Source organism: Macadamia integrifolia, chromosome 11 (assembly GCF_013358625.1).
Source record: "Macadamia integrifolia cultivar HAES 741 chromosome 11, SCU_Mint_v3, whole genome shotgun sequence".
Taxonomy (NCBI): Eukaryota; Viridiplantae; Streptophyta; class Magnoliopsida; order Proteales; family Proteaceae; genus Macadamia; species Macadamia integrifolia.
The window spans coordinates 23,803,597-23,818,728 of record NC_056567.1 but is presented as its reverse complement, the minus strand read 5'-3'; the positions used below and the strand labels follow the sequence as shown (position 1 = coordinate 23,818,728).

General features: G+C 40.4%; 1 protein-coding gene across 4 annotated transcripts in view; it reads left to right on the top strand.

Annotated features, from left to right (window-relative positions):
- Nucleotides 1-15,132, top strand: part of LOC122092726 (two pore calcium channel protein 1A) — a 111,882-nt gene that overhangs the window by 58,471 nt on the left and 38,279 nt on the right. For all 4 annotated transcript variants that reach the window (XM_042662967.1, XM_042662966.1, XM_042662965.1 and 1 more), the window contains 6 exons: nucleotides 5,349-5,414; nucleotides 5,565-5,705; nucleotides 6,296-6,353; nucleotides 7,238-7,345; nucleotides 8,487-8,550; nucleotides 11,263-11,431. In XM_042662967.1, coding sequence (XP_042518901.1) covers nucleotides 5,349-5,414; nucleotides 5,565-5,705; nucleotides 6,296-6,353; nucleotides 7,238-7,345; nucleotides 8,487-8,550; nucleotides 11,263-11,431 — 606 coding nt within the window. The remainder of the gene's footprint in view (nucleotides 1-5,348; nucleotides 5,415-5,564; nucleotides 5,706-6,295; nucleotides 6,354-7,237; nucleotides 7,346-8,486; nucleotides 8,551-11,262; nucleotides 11,432-15,132) is intronic.

Sequence of the window (15,132 nt, the reverse complement as noted above, 5' to 3'; positions counted from 1 at the left end):
GTCTATCATTTAAAAAAAAAAAAAAAAAGATTGCTTTTGTGACTCGGAATGAACCTTTCTTGGTAGAGGAAAGGAATAGCGATTTCTTTCTCACCACTTTCCTATTATTAGTGGATAAAGAGGCAGATGCAGTAAGTGAGTTGATAGCTGAGGAGACTCGATCTTCAATCTCCTATGTTCCCCTCTACACAGATGTAGAAGCCTTAGCTACTTGTACTAAAAAACAAGGGACTTTGCTATTAGTCCACAATTTCAGTCTCCTTTTGTGCCCCCTATCACTTAAAGCTCGCTGAATACTGGGCTTCAAGATTCTCAGCGTCATAAATGTTTGTTGTTACGTATTTGACCATTCTAAACGTGGCTTCAAAGCTATTCATTCTATAGCGCTTGCTTCTCTCGGGAATTGAGCTTAGCCCTTTAACCAACGCTTATCGAGGGAATAGTTTCTAAGCCGACAAAGGCACCTAACTCACTAAGAGACTAAGCCGACAAAGGCACTGGAAAGATCTGCTTATTTCTTCACCATGGGTTCTCGTGTCATTTTCTTGAAAAGATATTAGATCACCGTGGGACACTTTCAAATAAGTAATGCTTAGCATTCCATTATTCACACAAACCCTTTGATGACTTCTCAGCTGCCTTGCTTGAGGAGTAGTGTCAAAAAAATGGAGATGAACCGGAATAACATCCAGCACATTCAGCTTCAACCCTCCTATTGCCTCCATTGGAACGGCCTTGAAGATGTTAACCACCTGTTTTTTGACTACCCATGCTCTTCCTCTATATGGAAGCGTATCCTTGCCAAGATTTGGCTAGCCAAAAGATGCTCCCTACCCCTCCAGAGAGAATGGATCTGGATCGACATACCCTTTGCTGGTAGATCGATTTGTGACTTCGCTGGGAAGCTTGCCTTCAGCACCACCGTGAGCCACATTTGGATGGAGAGAAATCTTCTCAGATGGTCCTCTAACTCTAGGTCTTTTGATTCAATTTGGAAGACCATCTATTTTGATATCTCCTCCAAGCTTAGTCAGGCTCCTCACGGTTTAGTTTCAGACACCCCAAAGAATAGGCTTATTATTGATTCCTAGGGCCTTCCATTTTCTATTGTCTCCCCCACCCTTTAGTGGGTTGTTCCCCCCTGCCTAGTGCAGCCCTTTCCTTTATAGCTTTGTACATCCCCCCCTTTTTTACCCTGTTTTTTATATTTATTTACCCACCAAAAAATTATATATATATTCCATCCAAGATAGGCTTTACAATAGACTTCTAGAAAAACTTCACTATTGGACTGTTTAACAAGAAAAAACAGAATTTGGAAACCCCTAGCTACTAGCTATCTTGTTGCAATGAACTTAACTATTTTGGTGGCTAGTCATAGTGGGCTCTGAGCTGTCATGACATCAAAGGCTTCTGTCATGTCAAGTTTGATACCAACATTTGATTTCTTCGTGTTCCTTTGCTGGTATTGAAATAACCTAGAGGGTGGGGGGTGAATAGGTTATGCTAGTGGATTTTAAATCTTGATGCTCCCAAGTGTGACTACAACTTAAAGAATGTGGGATAAGAAAATCAAACAGAATCACACAACACCTGAGTTTATAGTGGTTCGACTCAATTCGAGTCTAGCCCACTACTTACAAGTTCCACTCGTAAGGTATTCCACTAACTTTTCCCTTTCAGTATTGTAGGTAGGGAGGAAAACCTTTACAAAATCCTTTAAGAATTAGAGGATCCGTACAATTTCTTTCACAGGTAGAGAGGGACCTTACAACTCTTTTGAGGATAAGAGGATTCTACACAACACCAACTTTTATTCTAGAGTACTGTGTACTTTCAACTGTCCAACACTAGAGTTACCTAACTCTTGGACTGATACAAATAAATAATGGAATAAGATAAGAGTTACCCCTTTGTGTGGTGCAATAATGAAATGCAAGAATGAGAGTGATGCACCTTTCTATAGTCTTCACTAAGCTTGATAAATCTATAAGAGGATAGAAGACTTTGAGTAGATTCTTGAGCTTCACTTGTTTAGATGTAGACAAATAGCTCAAGGAGAGAGTGGATTAACTTTCATCTCAAATGCTTAGGAATGATTGACATTTAGTTAGTAGCATTAGAGGTATTTATAAGTGATATTAGGGGGACAAAATAAGGTAAGAAATCTCACTTAAATGGTCATATTTTGGGTGTACCGGTCGACCTCCATGAGTCCCGGTTGACTGCCCCATAACCGTTGCAAAAAACTAGCTGTTAAAGCTAGTCGTAAGAAGGCGATTCACCTAAGCCAGTCACCAGTCTGTCGATCAGCTGCATCGACCAGCAGCTGGTCTGGTCGACCGGCTGGAGCCAGTTGCTACCTCCAGCTCTCGGCCATATTCCCTTTTGTAGCCTTTTTTGGGTGGATTTTTGACCGGGGCAGTGTTCAAGTGACCATAAATTTGACATACAGACTCCGATTGGTTTCATTCCAAGTCCGTTGTCATCGTAACTCGAAACCCTACAAATCTCGTGAAGAGACCATCTGTTGATACCAATTCTTTAAATACCTAAAATTCCCTTGAACATTACAAGTACTGTTTTCATAGTCAATTTAGAGGCTTCTTAAAGCCAATATGTTCCTTATTGCTACGGGTCTTGGTCTTTACTAAAATGACATGACTCAAAGGTCATTCTGAGCAAGGTGAATGCCTATAGGATGCATAATGAGTGTGTGCACATATACTATCAATTACAACTATGACTCTATACGTCTTGTACTTGATCTTCACTTTTCTTTATGATAAGCTCTTTTTTTTTTTGTTTGAATAAATAAATTCATTACCAAAGGAGAAAAGAATATAGAAATGAGAGACGGGGGGAGGGGAGGCTTATACCAACAAGCAAAACCAAACCAGGAGGAACTAAGGGGATACAACCAAAAAAGGGAGGGGGATAAAGCATCAAAGAAAGCTATGGGTGGACATCAAGCGTGGGGTGGGGGATGGTGTCAACCAGTAAACTCTAGGAGGCAATGATATGCCTATTCCTATGGGTGTTATGGACTGGGCAGGGATGAAGGGATTGGATCTTGTAGGTAACATCAAAGTAGATGGATTTTCAAATCTTGTATGCAGAGCAAGAATTGGATGACCATCTACGGATGTTACGCTCCATCCAAAGGTAGTTTATGGTTGCACAAAATGCAAACTTACTCAGTGTCACAAATGGAGGAGCCCGTAAAGGTCATGTCAATCAAGATCAATTCCCTATGAAAAGGAAGAATGGCCTTACTGGAGGGCCATCATCTAGAAAGGACAGATTTTCAAATTGAGGAAGGGAGGGGGCATAAAAAGAATGGGTGAGAATTGTCCTCAGAGACGTGAGGGCAGAGGTAGCAGGAGGGGTTAACAGGGATGTGACAGTCGATGAAGAAAGACTGCATAGGGAGGTAGTTAGAGAGAGAGAGAGCCAGACAGTAAAGCTATGGCAAGGAATATGACCCTTGAACTAGATGACTGTGTGCCAAGGAACCGCAGAGTCAGATTATCTGATGAAGGACCAAGTAGAGGCCGGGGAGAAAATTCCATTGGAAGAGGGCAGCCAAGTACATTTATCTTCCCTTCCTTGAAGTCCCAGTGGGAGCGGAGGGAGGGAGGACCAAAGGTCAACAAGAGGAGGGGGAGAGGAAAGGGGCAGACCAGCCCAGGGAAGAAATGATAGAGGAAACGGGGCCAAATTTGGGGAGGCCAAAAGAGTGCATGGTCCTAGGATTAATCAGAGAGGAAAGGATGCCCGAAGGGTGTGAGGTGTCCAACTAGAGAGAGATGGACTGACCATTGCCAATGGAGAAGGAGATGGCATTGAGGGTAGGAGGCTTAAGGTTGAGAATCTCTCCAGATCTAAGAAGCATCAGGAGGGGTAGGGGAAGTCCAAAGAGAGTTGTGCTTGATCAGTGTGGAGAGGATCCAATTAACCTAGATACTTCTCTGCATGGACACAATTTTCCAAATGAGCTTAAGAACACCAATAGAGTTGACCTCCTTAATTCTTTTTAATCCCATACCTTCTTTAGCTTTGGGGAGGCAGATCTTATCCTAGCAGAGAGGACGAAGAAAGTTAAAGGAATCGGAACCGTTCCAAAGGAAGGAGCAGAAGAGCCCTTCGATGGACTTGATTGTAGAGGCAGGGAGGACAAAAATGCCAGACCAGTAGAGATACGTGGACTAGGGAACCGATCTAATGACTGTGAGGCGACCGGCAAAAGAGAGCAGCTTGCCCTTTCTAGAGCTGAAGTCTCTTTCTCAGGAGATCAAGCATGGGGGAGCAGTGATGAGCAGAGAGCTTGTATGAGATGACAGGAAGACCCAGGTAATTGACAGGCAACTAACCCAAGGAGAACCTTGTGATCTCAAGGAGGTGGACCTGAGCCTCAGCAGTAACACCAGAGAGGAAGAGACTCGACTTGAGGAGGTTGATACTAAGGCTGGAAAGGCTTTAAAAAGAAGGGAGAGAGGACATGATAGTGTAGATGGAAAGAGGTCAGATTTGGAGAAGATCATGATGTCATCTTTGGTGTCTTGTTAACTTCATTTTTTCAAGAGTCTTTAGGTTCGTCTTGACTTGAAGTCTTGAGCTTTTCTTCTTCATGCATGACTTATGGTGCTTGACTTGTCCAAGGCTTGACTTCTTCAGTCTTGATCTTTCCATCTTGACTTGAAGCTTGCTAAACATTACTTAAGAGTATCTTGTTAATTTAGTCCATTTGCTTGTTATCATCAAAACCACTTTAGGTAGATTAGGAGTGTTTGCATATCCCAACAGGTACTGCTTCCAGATGCTTTATTCTGCAGCAATGTAGCTTTGTGACGTTACATCAGCCATATTAATAATTAGTTAAACTAGAGACTGGGTTTCATTTCACCAAAGGCCAAGGAGAATTCATTCACCATGGTCATTGGTACTGTCGGATTGCATTAGAGAGGGGTAATTTCGACTTTGTAAATAGTGGGTGGGAGTGTAATGATGATACAAGACTCCAATCATGGGTTCACATCACCAGTGGAGAAGGAATTCTTTATGGATGAAGGAAAACTGTTGTGTGCACATGTAAGCACATACATAAACACGTATGCATTCTATTTATGCTCTTTCAGAATCTTGTTCTCTCTGGCAACAAATCCCATGAGAAGTCCTGATGAATGAGCAGTTGGAACACATGATTTGACCCCGGTTCCATTATTACTCTAATTTTTAGTGCTAAATTTCAATTACATTGTAGTTTGGATGGTAAGTCCATCCAGTGTGCGTTCTATTTATTTTTCTGTGCTGATTCTTTTCTTGGGTTTGATATGTTTCAACTGTAGATTAACAAGGATGAATTTGCCGAAATTTGCAATGCTATTGCGTTGAGATTCCAAAAGGAGCCTCCTGTAAGTCTATTAAATTCTTCTGTAGATGTTAAACTTATCTTAAAAAATATTTATGACTTGTATATTTGCTTAAGAATACTATTTAGTTTGTTCATTGTGAACATTGAGGAGTCGTAGTCCACATCTCTAATATTTTTCTTCTCTCTGCAGGTATCTTGTCTTGAGAACTATCCAATTTACCATTCACCTACATCTGAAAAGTTGAAAGCCTTTGTTCAGAGCAACACATTTGAATACATAATCGCTTTCTTTCTCATGCTTAATCTAGTTGCTGTCATTATTGAAACGACGGTATGATCACATTTCTTTCAACTTAGAATAGTCATTCTGGGAGCTCCTGGCAACAACTTAGTTTGTTTTTGTAAGATTAATCTCCTTATTTCACTGAAAAGAAGAATTTAAAATGTTGATTACTTCTGTGGCTTTGATGTTATGTCTTTGATTAATGGGAGCAGTTAATAAAACAGCCAAATTTGAGCTTTGTTATATCTATGGGTCTTCATGATGGTCAGAAGTAAAAGTGAACTTTGTTAATTGACAAAAGTCATATTTCAGACTTTTTGTGTCATTTTATAAGGGAAACCCCACACATCTCATCCGTCATTTCTGTGTGAAGTAAATGTGTGTCCAAGGTTGTGGAAAATTACAAAGATGCCACAAACCTTCATCATTTTGTACTAGAGGTCAGTGGCTTTTTTATGATTCGATTTTGACTGTTTACCATACTTTTTGACCCCTATTACATGCTGGTATTGGACTGATGAATGACCGATGAGATGAGTGTGGTGTCTAATATTTCCTTACATGTGACAACTAAACCTTTATAACATCTGGTAACTTGGGTATATGTATGCTAATATGGAAGTATTTTGGAGCTGCAGCTTGATATAAAGAACAGCTCTGCTCAGAAGATTTGGCAAGAGGTTGAGTTTGTGTTTGGTATGAACTTGGTCAAGCCCCTATCTTAACATCATTTAATTTGGAATTAATTTTCATTACTGACAGTGTTTCCTTCATTTCATATTTGTTATGTTAATTAATCCCTTATGTAATTGTTATGTTGTATCATGGTCTATTACTCCATTTATTCAGATTGTTTGTTTATGCTTATTTTATTATGATATAGCATCAGAAAATATCTAGAGCTATAAAATACGGGTTTAAGGCTCCTCATGCTCCAGTATCATGTTAAAGAAATTTAAGCTTCTTCGTTTTTGGAACAATTCATCATGTATGACTTGAACCATTCGATTAGAAATTTCTTACTACAAGAATAGCCACAGATGTGATGGATACACTTTTATTAGGCTTTTGTGGCATACTGTGAAGGCAAATCAAACAATACAATTCCTTCGAAAGATGAAAAGGAAACTGAACTAAATCATGAAGAGCCTTGTCTTTCTTCCATACTCATCCTCTTCCTTCGTACCTCGTTCTCAGCTCTTTGTGGCAACAGAATTAATATAATTCTGTGCTGCTTGTGAGAATTTCTGGGGATGTATACTGGAGTGAGTAATAACACTGGATGCTACCTGGAAGAAGAGGAAGCAATTTTATGGTTTTGGTCATCTTCTGACATTTTTCTAATAAAACAATCAACATTGTGTTCGAATCGTTGATGTGGCATGCTGAGAAAGCAGAGCTGTAGTTTATTACTTGCTTGGGCTGTTTCTGTCATCACACAATCCCTCCGTTGGTCGTAGTGCATTGTTTAGTAGAACAGCATCCTATATAAAGTTTTTGACGAATTTGTCAACTTCCTTTCTTGAGAGAGTAAGCAATTTTTAATCATTTGGCATACTAACTGCTTTTCTTTCCTGCAGGCTGGATTTATGTCTTGGAAATGGCTTTAAAAATTTATGCTCTTGGGTTTCACAATTACTGGTTAGAGGGTCAAAATCGCTTTGATTTTATCGTCACATGGATAATAGGTAAGTGAAAACCACACTTTACGGACAATCTCAACTTCTTTCGTTTATGAGTAACTGAGTCTGACACAGTCCTCATTTTCCTAAGCATTTGAAGATTATGTGCCCCACAGTTATACTTGCTCATTAATTTTTTTGGTTCATGGTAGTTGGCTAGTTCATATGACTTTATCATCTTGAAATGGCCAGGTAATTATATTATCTCAGGGTGTTAGAGAAACAAACAAGTCACTTATCTTCCTTTACCCATTAAACCAGTTCAATGTTCACTCATCACCTGTCAATTACTTTTTTAAAATGTTAACTTGGTTGCCATGATTGGGTTCATGTATGTGAATATACAGATGTTGGGGAACATAGTTGTCGAGGACAAGTTGCCCGGACATGTCAAAGGTGCCTTTGTTGAAACCTTGAAGAGGTTCAGCTTTTCCAAGCTTAGATGAGCTTGTAATCGTGCTTGAAAGTGCACATGTTTACCGCCTTCTGTCGTTCCCGGAAGAGTTCGATGGTTGGTACAAGGTTCGGTTTACATCAAGGCTTGGGGGGGGGGGATACTGGCACAAGGGAAGGTATGCATCAATTTTGGTGCATTTTGCAGTGTGCAGGGGATTTACATAATGTTAAATACCTCAAAAGACTGTTCATCTCTACTTTTCCTATCCTGATGTATATAAGTGAAATAAAAGATACAGCCTAATTTTTTCGACAACCGAAAAAAATGGGAAATAGAAATAGAGACTATTTCTATTTTTCTCTACCAACAACGAGTTGCACACCAACCCATAAAACGTTACTATGATCCAATTCTAGTGTTCTTTACTGAGATTACTGGACATAATTTTAAGTCATGTATTAGTGTATTCCACTACATGTGATAGTGCGATACTCATTTGGTGAAAGTTTATTTCGACTTTGTAACTTGTTAGTATTCGTTAGATTTATTTTTCTTGAACTTTGTAACTTGTCATGAATTATTTAGTCTTTCGATAGTCTATAACGTGAAATTTGCATTTACACCTAGTGTAGAAATAGTTTTTTTTTTTTTTTTTTTTTTTTCTTTTGCTGCTGTATTCTTTCTGAAATTCACGAGAATTAATTAATGGAAACATTTGATAAATTTCTTGGTTAATTATTTTTCTTGCAGTTGTTGGAGAAACTGCAACTTTCTTCTCCCCACATGGCCTTCCTTTTCTTTCGAATGGGGAATGGTAGGCATTGAATTCCCTGGTTTTGTATCCCTTGATTCTTATTACTTCTTATGTTCCCTTCAAAGGAATATTAAAAGATATCTACAGTGTTTTTGAAGCATAAGTTTTTTTCAGAGGTTTGGAATACCACTCTATTTGGATGTGCATTGGCACTACAGAGTTGAACTTGTTCTTTTTGTCACTTTGTCCATATGGTAGAGAAGGTAGTTGATTTAGTCGATTCTAGGTATTGGAAGTTGGAACCTTGAAATTGTATTCGATTCCTAATTAATTTTTTTTTTCTCCTCATATCGAATTATAGTTATGAGCTGATAAAAACTCCCATGATATTTTATTGTGGAATGTTTGTGTGCCAGCTTCTTCATTAGTATTCCAGAAAAATCTTTGACCTTACAAGGTTTCAGTAATTTTTAGGCCCTTTCATGTGTATCAAGTGACAATTACTGACTCTTTAGTCTTTACACTAAATTTTTGTTAGCTTGGTTTTGCATTTGGTATTGAGGATGACATTTGAGGCATGTCTCTCCATCTCTATTCTGTTGGTAGGATCTAATGACTTACTTACCATGGTACCTTGGTGCAGTACCATGGTGGCCAAATAGAGGCATACCTGTGAGAACTTTGCTGGAATTGGCCTAACACATTTCACATGCAGTATCGAGTCTGTGGCTGCAGTTTGATGAAATCTTTCATAGAAACTAAATGGCTGGACTATACTGGCCCTCAACCCATTTTGGTGAGCAGGTCACTGGTTCATCCGATCAAAAAACTGCTCAACATGCTCACAGATGGCTTTGTCTTAATAGTTTGATGAAATCTTTCATAGAAATTTCATGGCTGGACCAGACTGGCCCTCACCCAATTTTGGTGAGCAGGTCACTGGTTCATCCGATCAAAAAATTGCTCAACATGCTCAAAGACAATTTTCACTGGACAGTATGATGAAATCATTCATAGAAACTGAATGGGCTTTTTTTTTTTTTTTTTTTTTGGGGGGGGGGGGGGGGAGTAATCCACCCATTTTGGTGATTGGGTGACTAAGTTGACTCATGATCTGGGCAAGGTCTCAGGAATCAGGACATAGACGTCAAAAGTTTCCTCAGTGGCATATTTTCAGAAAAGGTGGTGACAGGAAATGTGTTGGGACATTGATGTACCTCCCTCAATTGACATCTAACTTGTCCATTAAGGTCTTCAGAAGTTAGCTTCCACCATGAGGCCTGTTCGGTACCGTTTCACCTAAAGTTCAAACTATTAGGGAAAGGGTAGTGTAAATGTATACATCAACACTCCCCCACATGTCTAGGCTGAGATCCCATGGTCCTTGCACATGGAGCACATGGAGCTCATGCAGCATTTCCTTTACATGTCATTGAGGGAGAAAGCAACGCAAGAAAAAACAATAGTCAAGGTTACGAAGTAAGGTAAGCTGGCCAAGTCAAACTAAGCAGAAGTTGAAGGTGGAATGCTTTAGGACTCTAAACCAGATTTGTCAACATTGCCGATGAGCTAATGGGTTTGAGAGGCTTCAGAGGAGCTGTGAAGGAAGGACAGTTAGAGCTGAGTTCCGGTTCGAGGTCTGGCTGCCATCTTCACCAGAATAGATGGAGTTTTCCATCTACCACAGATAGATTAACCATCTATTTATTTAAGTCTGTTCGTTTAGCGGAGCAAATTAGGGTAGGGGGCAGACCAAATTCCTTGTATTACGATTCCCTGATAGATTAGTGAAATGATTGTCGCATACTAGTCTTTCGCACGCTTCATTCGGCCTGGCTATAAAAAGCAAGGCCGAAGGCTACAGACTGCCCCCAGCTATAGAGCAGAGTGTCATTCCTGACTTTCCTTATTTCTTACTTCTTTCTACCCCATGCACAGTCTACAAACCCTTCGCCCCACCTCGAACACTTTGGGGGTTCCCTCCAATCCACTTTCATTTCTGGTTCCTTAACCTCCCTATTTATGCTTCCTATTCCTGGTTTAGGCATCATCGAAGGCTCTTGAAATGAAAATTTCAAATTTCATACGAATAGAAGAGGAGTGTTGTTATGCATAACTGTATTGGAGTGAACATTAAAAACTCAATAGTTCAAATCCAATAATTCTTTACAGACTAGTTGAGAAATTTGTAATCCGGCCTAGAGGCTGAACCAGGTTCAGCAAACAGATTGAGGGGTTTTTTAATTTCGAACTCGGGAAACCTCTCTGATCCACTCCTCAGGAGTCAAACACTTGATCTCTCTTCAATAATACCATGCTCTCTATCATTTCACCTAAAAGCTCATACTGTTAAGAAAGGAGGCACATAAATGTATACATCAACAGGGACTAAATGCTGATCATGGGGGGTCTTTCTCTCTGAGAGTTTCACCCTCTTATGATGACTGGCTTTTTTTCATCAATGGCCCTCACATGCATGTTTATTTGTGTCATCCTGTTTAGCCTGGTGATTAGGAGATTAATGATTGATTTTGTATGCCTCCTCCTTGTTAGATTTTTGCACAATGAAGACTGCAAATAAATGCATGCTACAAATTAACATGCACTTTTCTTGGCTTTCCAATTCAACACTAATAGAGATTAAGTCCCAATAGAGCTAGGTTGATTTGCCTTCTCAAATCTAACTGATTATATAAGGAGTGAGTGCTGAGTTGTCTCTTTACAGTATTACTGGACCTGACACGATGACTTGTCTTCTTGGCTTATTCACAGGATTCGTTACCTTCTCATTGCAAGATTGCTGCGATTAATAAGGCTTTTGATGCATGTAAAGCGTTGCAGAGCTTTTGTTGCAACATTTTTATCCCTCATTCCAAGTTTGATGCCGTACCTTGGAACTATCTTTTGTGTGCTATGCATCTATTGCTCTCTTGGTTTACAGGTATGTGGAGTATTATCCTGGATACTTCCTTTCCTCTCCATTTTTGTGTTTACAATGATTTATATGGAATTGGATGGAGAACTAAATTAGAAAGGATTATATCCTCTTCCCTAAACTTTTCCTATAATATCAGATTCTCCCCTAGATAGACTTTCTTTCCAGTTTCACTATAACCAGTAAAATAGAAGTTATCCATCATAAACTCCCATGACATTGCAAAATTCCACTTTAACCCTAAATATGGTACTTTAGTTCCAACATTTATTCTACAGCAGGACTGACCCCATATTCCTTTTCCTTTTTCTGTTCTTCCCTCTTTGTTGTTCTTTTCCCAAACACTTGCTAAAACAATGCTGGACACCACTAATGACACTGAACAATACCGGAGAATGCCGTGACGGTCCTTTATCATCCTTCGCTATATCTTTCGAAACAACAGAACTGCTGTTATTGTTAATGATAGAAATAGATTAAGACATGGATCCGGGTCCATAGTTGTCAAGGCGCTAGGATACCCAAGGCGATGGAGGGGGTACCTAGGTGATGAGATGCCTGCCTAAGCACCTTAGGCATGAAGTATGTGTAATGTAACAATGATAATTTTATATAAGTGTGCATATGGGAAACATGGATACCATGTCAGTTCAATTTGATACATAATTATGTTAGTGATGATGTAATATGAAAAAAGTCAACATATAATAAAAAAAGCAAAGATATAATATAAGCGTAGGCATAAATAAATAAATAAAGCAACAAAGATGAATCAATGTAAACTAGTGAAGTGTAAAAAAAAAAATGATATAATATTTTGTGCTGATACATGACCACGAGGCGATGCCTAGGCGTCCAGACAGTCTCTTTTTTTGCATCAAACCAGGCATGTTGTCACCTTGGACCCAAGAAGGCACCTGGACCCCAAGGTGGTGCCTACGTGATGCCTTGACAACGATGTGGGGATCAATTATTTCATCACTTTATAAGTTTCATTCATGTCTCTCATCCCATGTTAGAACTGCGTTACCTTAACTTATCAAAGGAGCTTAAATCACCTATATTTGCTTGATACCTGATGGTATGACAATTCCATTGTGTGCCTTTTTATTGAATTTCATGTTCCATTACCAACTAGACCCTTTAGAGAGGGAACCAACGTAAAAGACGGAGGGGGACGGGGTAGATGGTCACATCATTGCTCTCAATTCAGTCGACCGAACTTAATGGATTGCACACCAAAATTTCCCCCTCCTTCATTATGTGTGTTTTACGCTTCAAGCATGGTCGGTGACAGCAGGAAAGAGTTTACAGAGGTGCCGTTCCACTTTTTGCAGTCAGAAAAAATCTGCTGGTTGCTTGATCAAAACAGGCATATGTTTTGGATCCTCTGGAACCCCTTCCTCCTCCATGTAACTCCCATTGCCTCCTCTCCCCAAGTCATTCACTTCTCCTCTCTCGCTAGATCCCCTCCCTCTTTCTTCTTGATGGTCTATGTTCTCAATTGATCTTCTGAAAGACTCACTCTCTGAGCTGACATCCGCTCCTTTGCCCCTGCCGCCTCCCCTGCCCCTTGGGGCATTGGGGGTGACTTCAATGTGGTCCGTGCATCCCATGAGAAATCTGGAGGGACCCCCATTGATCCATCTCCTGTTGATCCCTTCAACAATTATATTGACGACATCAACATGAGTGACCTCGGATGGTCTGGCTCTATTCTCACGGTCTCACCTGGCATTATCGCCGCACCGGATTGGATCGGGTGGCTTGCAAACTTGATAAGGTGCTGGTCGATGACACATGGATCAATATTTTTCCCTCCTCACATGCTTGCTTCGACCTCCCAGGCATCTCTGATCATTCCCCTATGTCTTTTTATGTTCAATCCAATATCTCTTTCGGCCCCAAGCCTTTCAAGTTCTTCGACATGTGGGCCTTTTATGAGGACTTCATTCCCGTTGTCTGAGACCCTTCAACCTTTCCAATTCCTGTCTCCTCTTCACCTGTCATTGCCTTTGCCAAAAAGCATAAAAACATCAGAGCTACCCTCAAAGCTTGGAACTCCTCACTTTTGGGAACATCTCTAAAAGAGTCGAGGATTGTCAAGGAAGGCTTGATTGTATCCAAGCCATGCTCCAGCTCGACATCCTTGATGTCTCCCTCAATGAGGAAGAAAAGCTGATAGCCTCTGAGCTATCTTCCCTTCTCTCTTAAGAAGAAAGTTTCCTCCGTAAAAAATCCAGAATCAAATGGTTCAAGCTTAGGGTTTCCAACTCTGCTTACTTTCACCGCTCTCTCAAATCCCGTAACAATTTCGACTCCATCCCCAAGCTGCTCTCTTTTGGGGTTGACCTGACCTCACCCTTTTAAATCAACTCCGTGGTGGTTACTTTGTCAACCTCTTCCACCCTACCCCTCCTTCCTCATCTCCCCCAATTCCCCCCGATCTCCTGAACAAATGTCCTAGACCATCTTCTCCCTTCCCTCCTTGCCATCCCTTTTAGTGATGAGATTCTGGCTGCCATTCTTTCCCATAAGTCCAACAAAGACCCGGGCCTCGACGGCTTTAGTATGGGTTTCTTCTCCTCTTGTAGGCACATTATTCGCGATGACCTCATCTTCGCCATCAGAATTTTCTTCCTCAAACCTTGCCAAATTTCTAGCATCTACCACTCCTTCCTCTGCCTCATTCCCAAGAAGGAGGGTGCCCTTTATATGGCTGATTTTCGGCCCATTTCCCTCTGCAACCTCCTCTTCAAATTCATACCCAAAATTCAATCTAATCGGATCCAGATGGAGTTAGAAATAAGAAGTACTAAGGTTAGAGATGAGGGAAGATGGAAGAGAGGAAGGGAGAAGGAGAGAAGATGAGAGAAAGAGATGAGGTGGTGAAAGAAAAACGTGAATGAGATTCAAATATTGTTTTAGGGAATTACATATTCCTCCCTAAGGGAGGTGAAAAGGAAATAAGTGAAATAAAAGAAATTACATATAAGGACAACTTAACATAAGACAATTCCTAATGTACCCTTAATACAAATATTCTAACACTGCCCCTCAAGCTGGAGAATAAATGTCATACATTCCCAGCTTGCATAAGAGGGTACTGAACTGGTGAGGAATGAGTCCTTTGGTAGAGATGTTTGCCAATTGATCACCTGTCCTCACAAAGGGTGTGCAGATATTACCGGAATCAATCTTCTCCTTGATGAAATGCCGGTCTACTTCAATGTGCTTTATTCAATCATATTGTATTGGGTTGTGAGCAATGCTTATTGCTGCTTTGTTTTCACAGTAGAGTCTCATAGGTGATTCAATGTCATACCCCAACTCGAGAACCAACCGACGCAGCCAAGTGAGCTCACAAACAGCATGAGCCATTGCTCTGTACTCAGCCTCTGCACTGGATCTAGCTATAACCAGTTGTTTCTTGCTTCCCCATGTGACAATGTTACCGCCCACAAATGTGTAATAACTAGATGTAGATCTCCTATAAAAAATGGATCCAGCCCAATCAACATCAGAATAGCCTTTAATCCTCAAGTGATTGTTCATGGTATACAAAAGTCCTTTTTCCTGAGGAGGGCTTCAAGTATCTGAGGATACAGCACATAGCATCCAAGTGCCCATTCTTGGGTGCATGCATAAAATGGCTCAACTCCCACTGCATAGGAAATGTCTGGGCGAGTCAGAGATAGATAAATCAA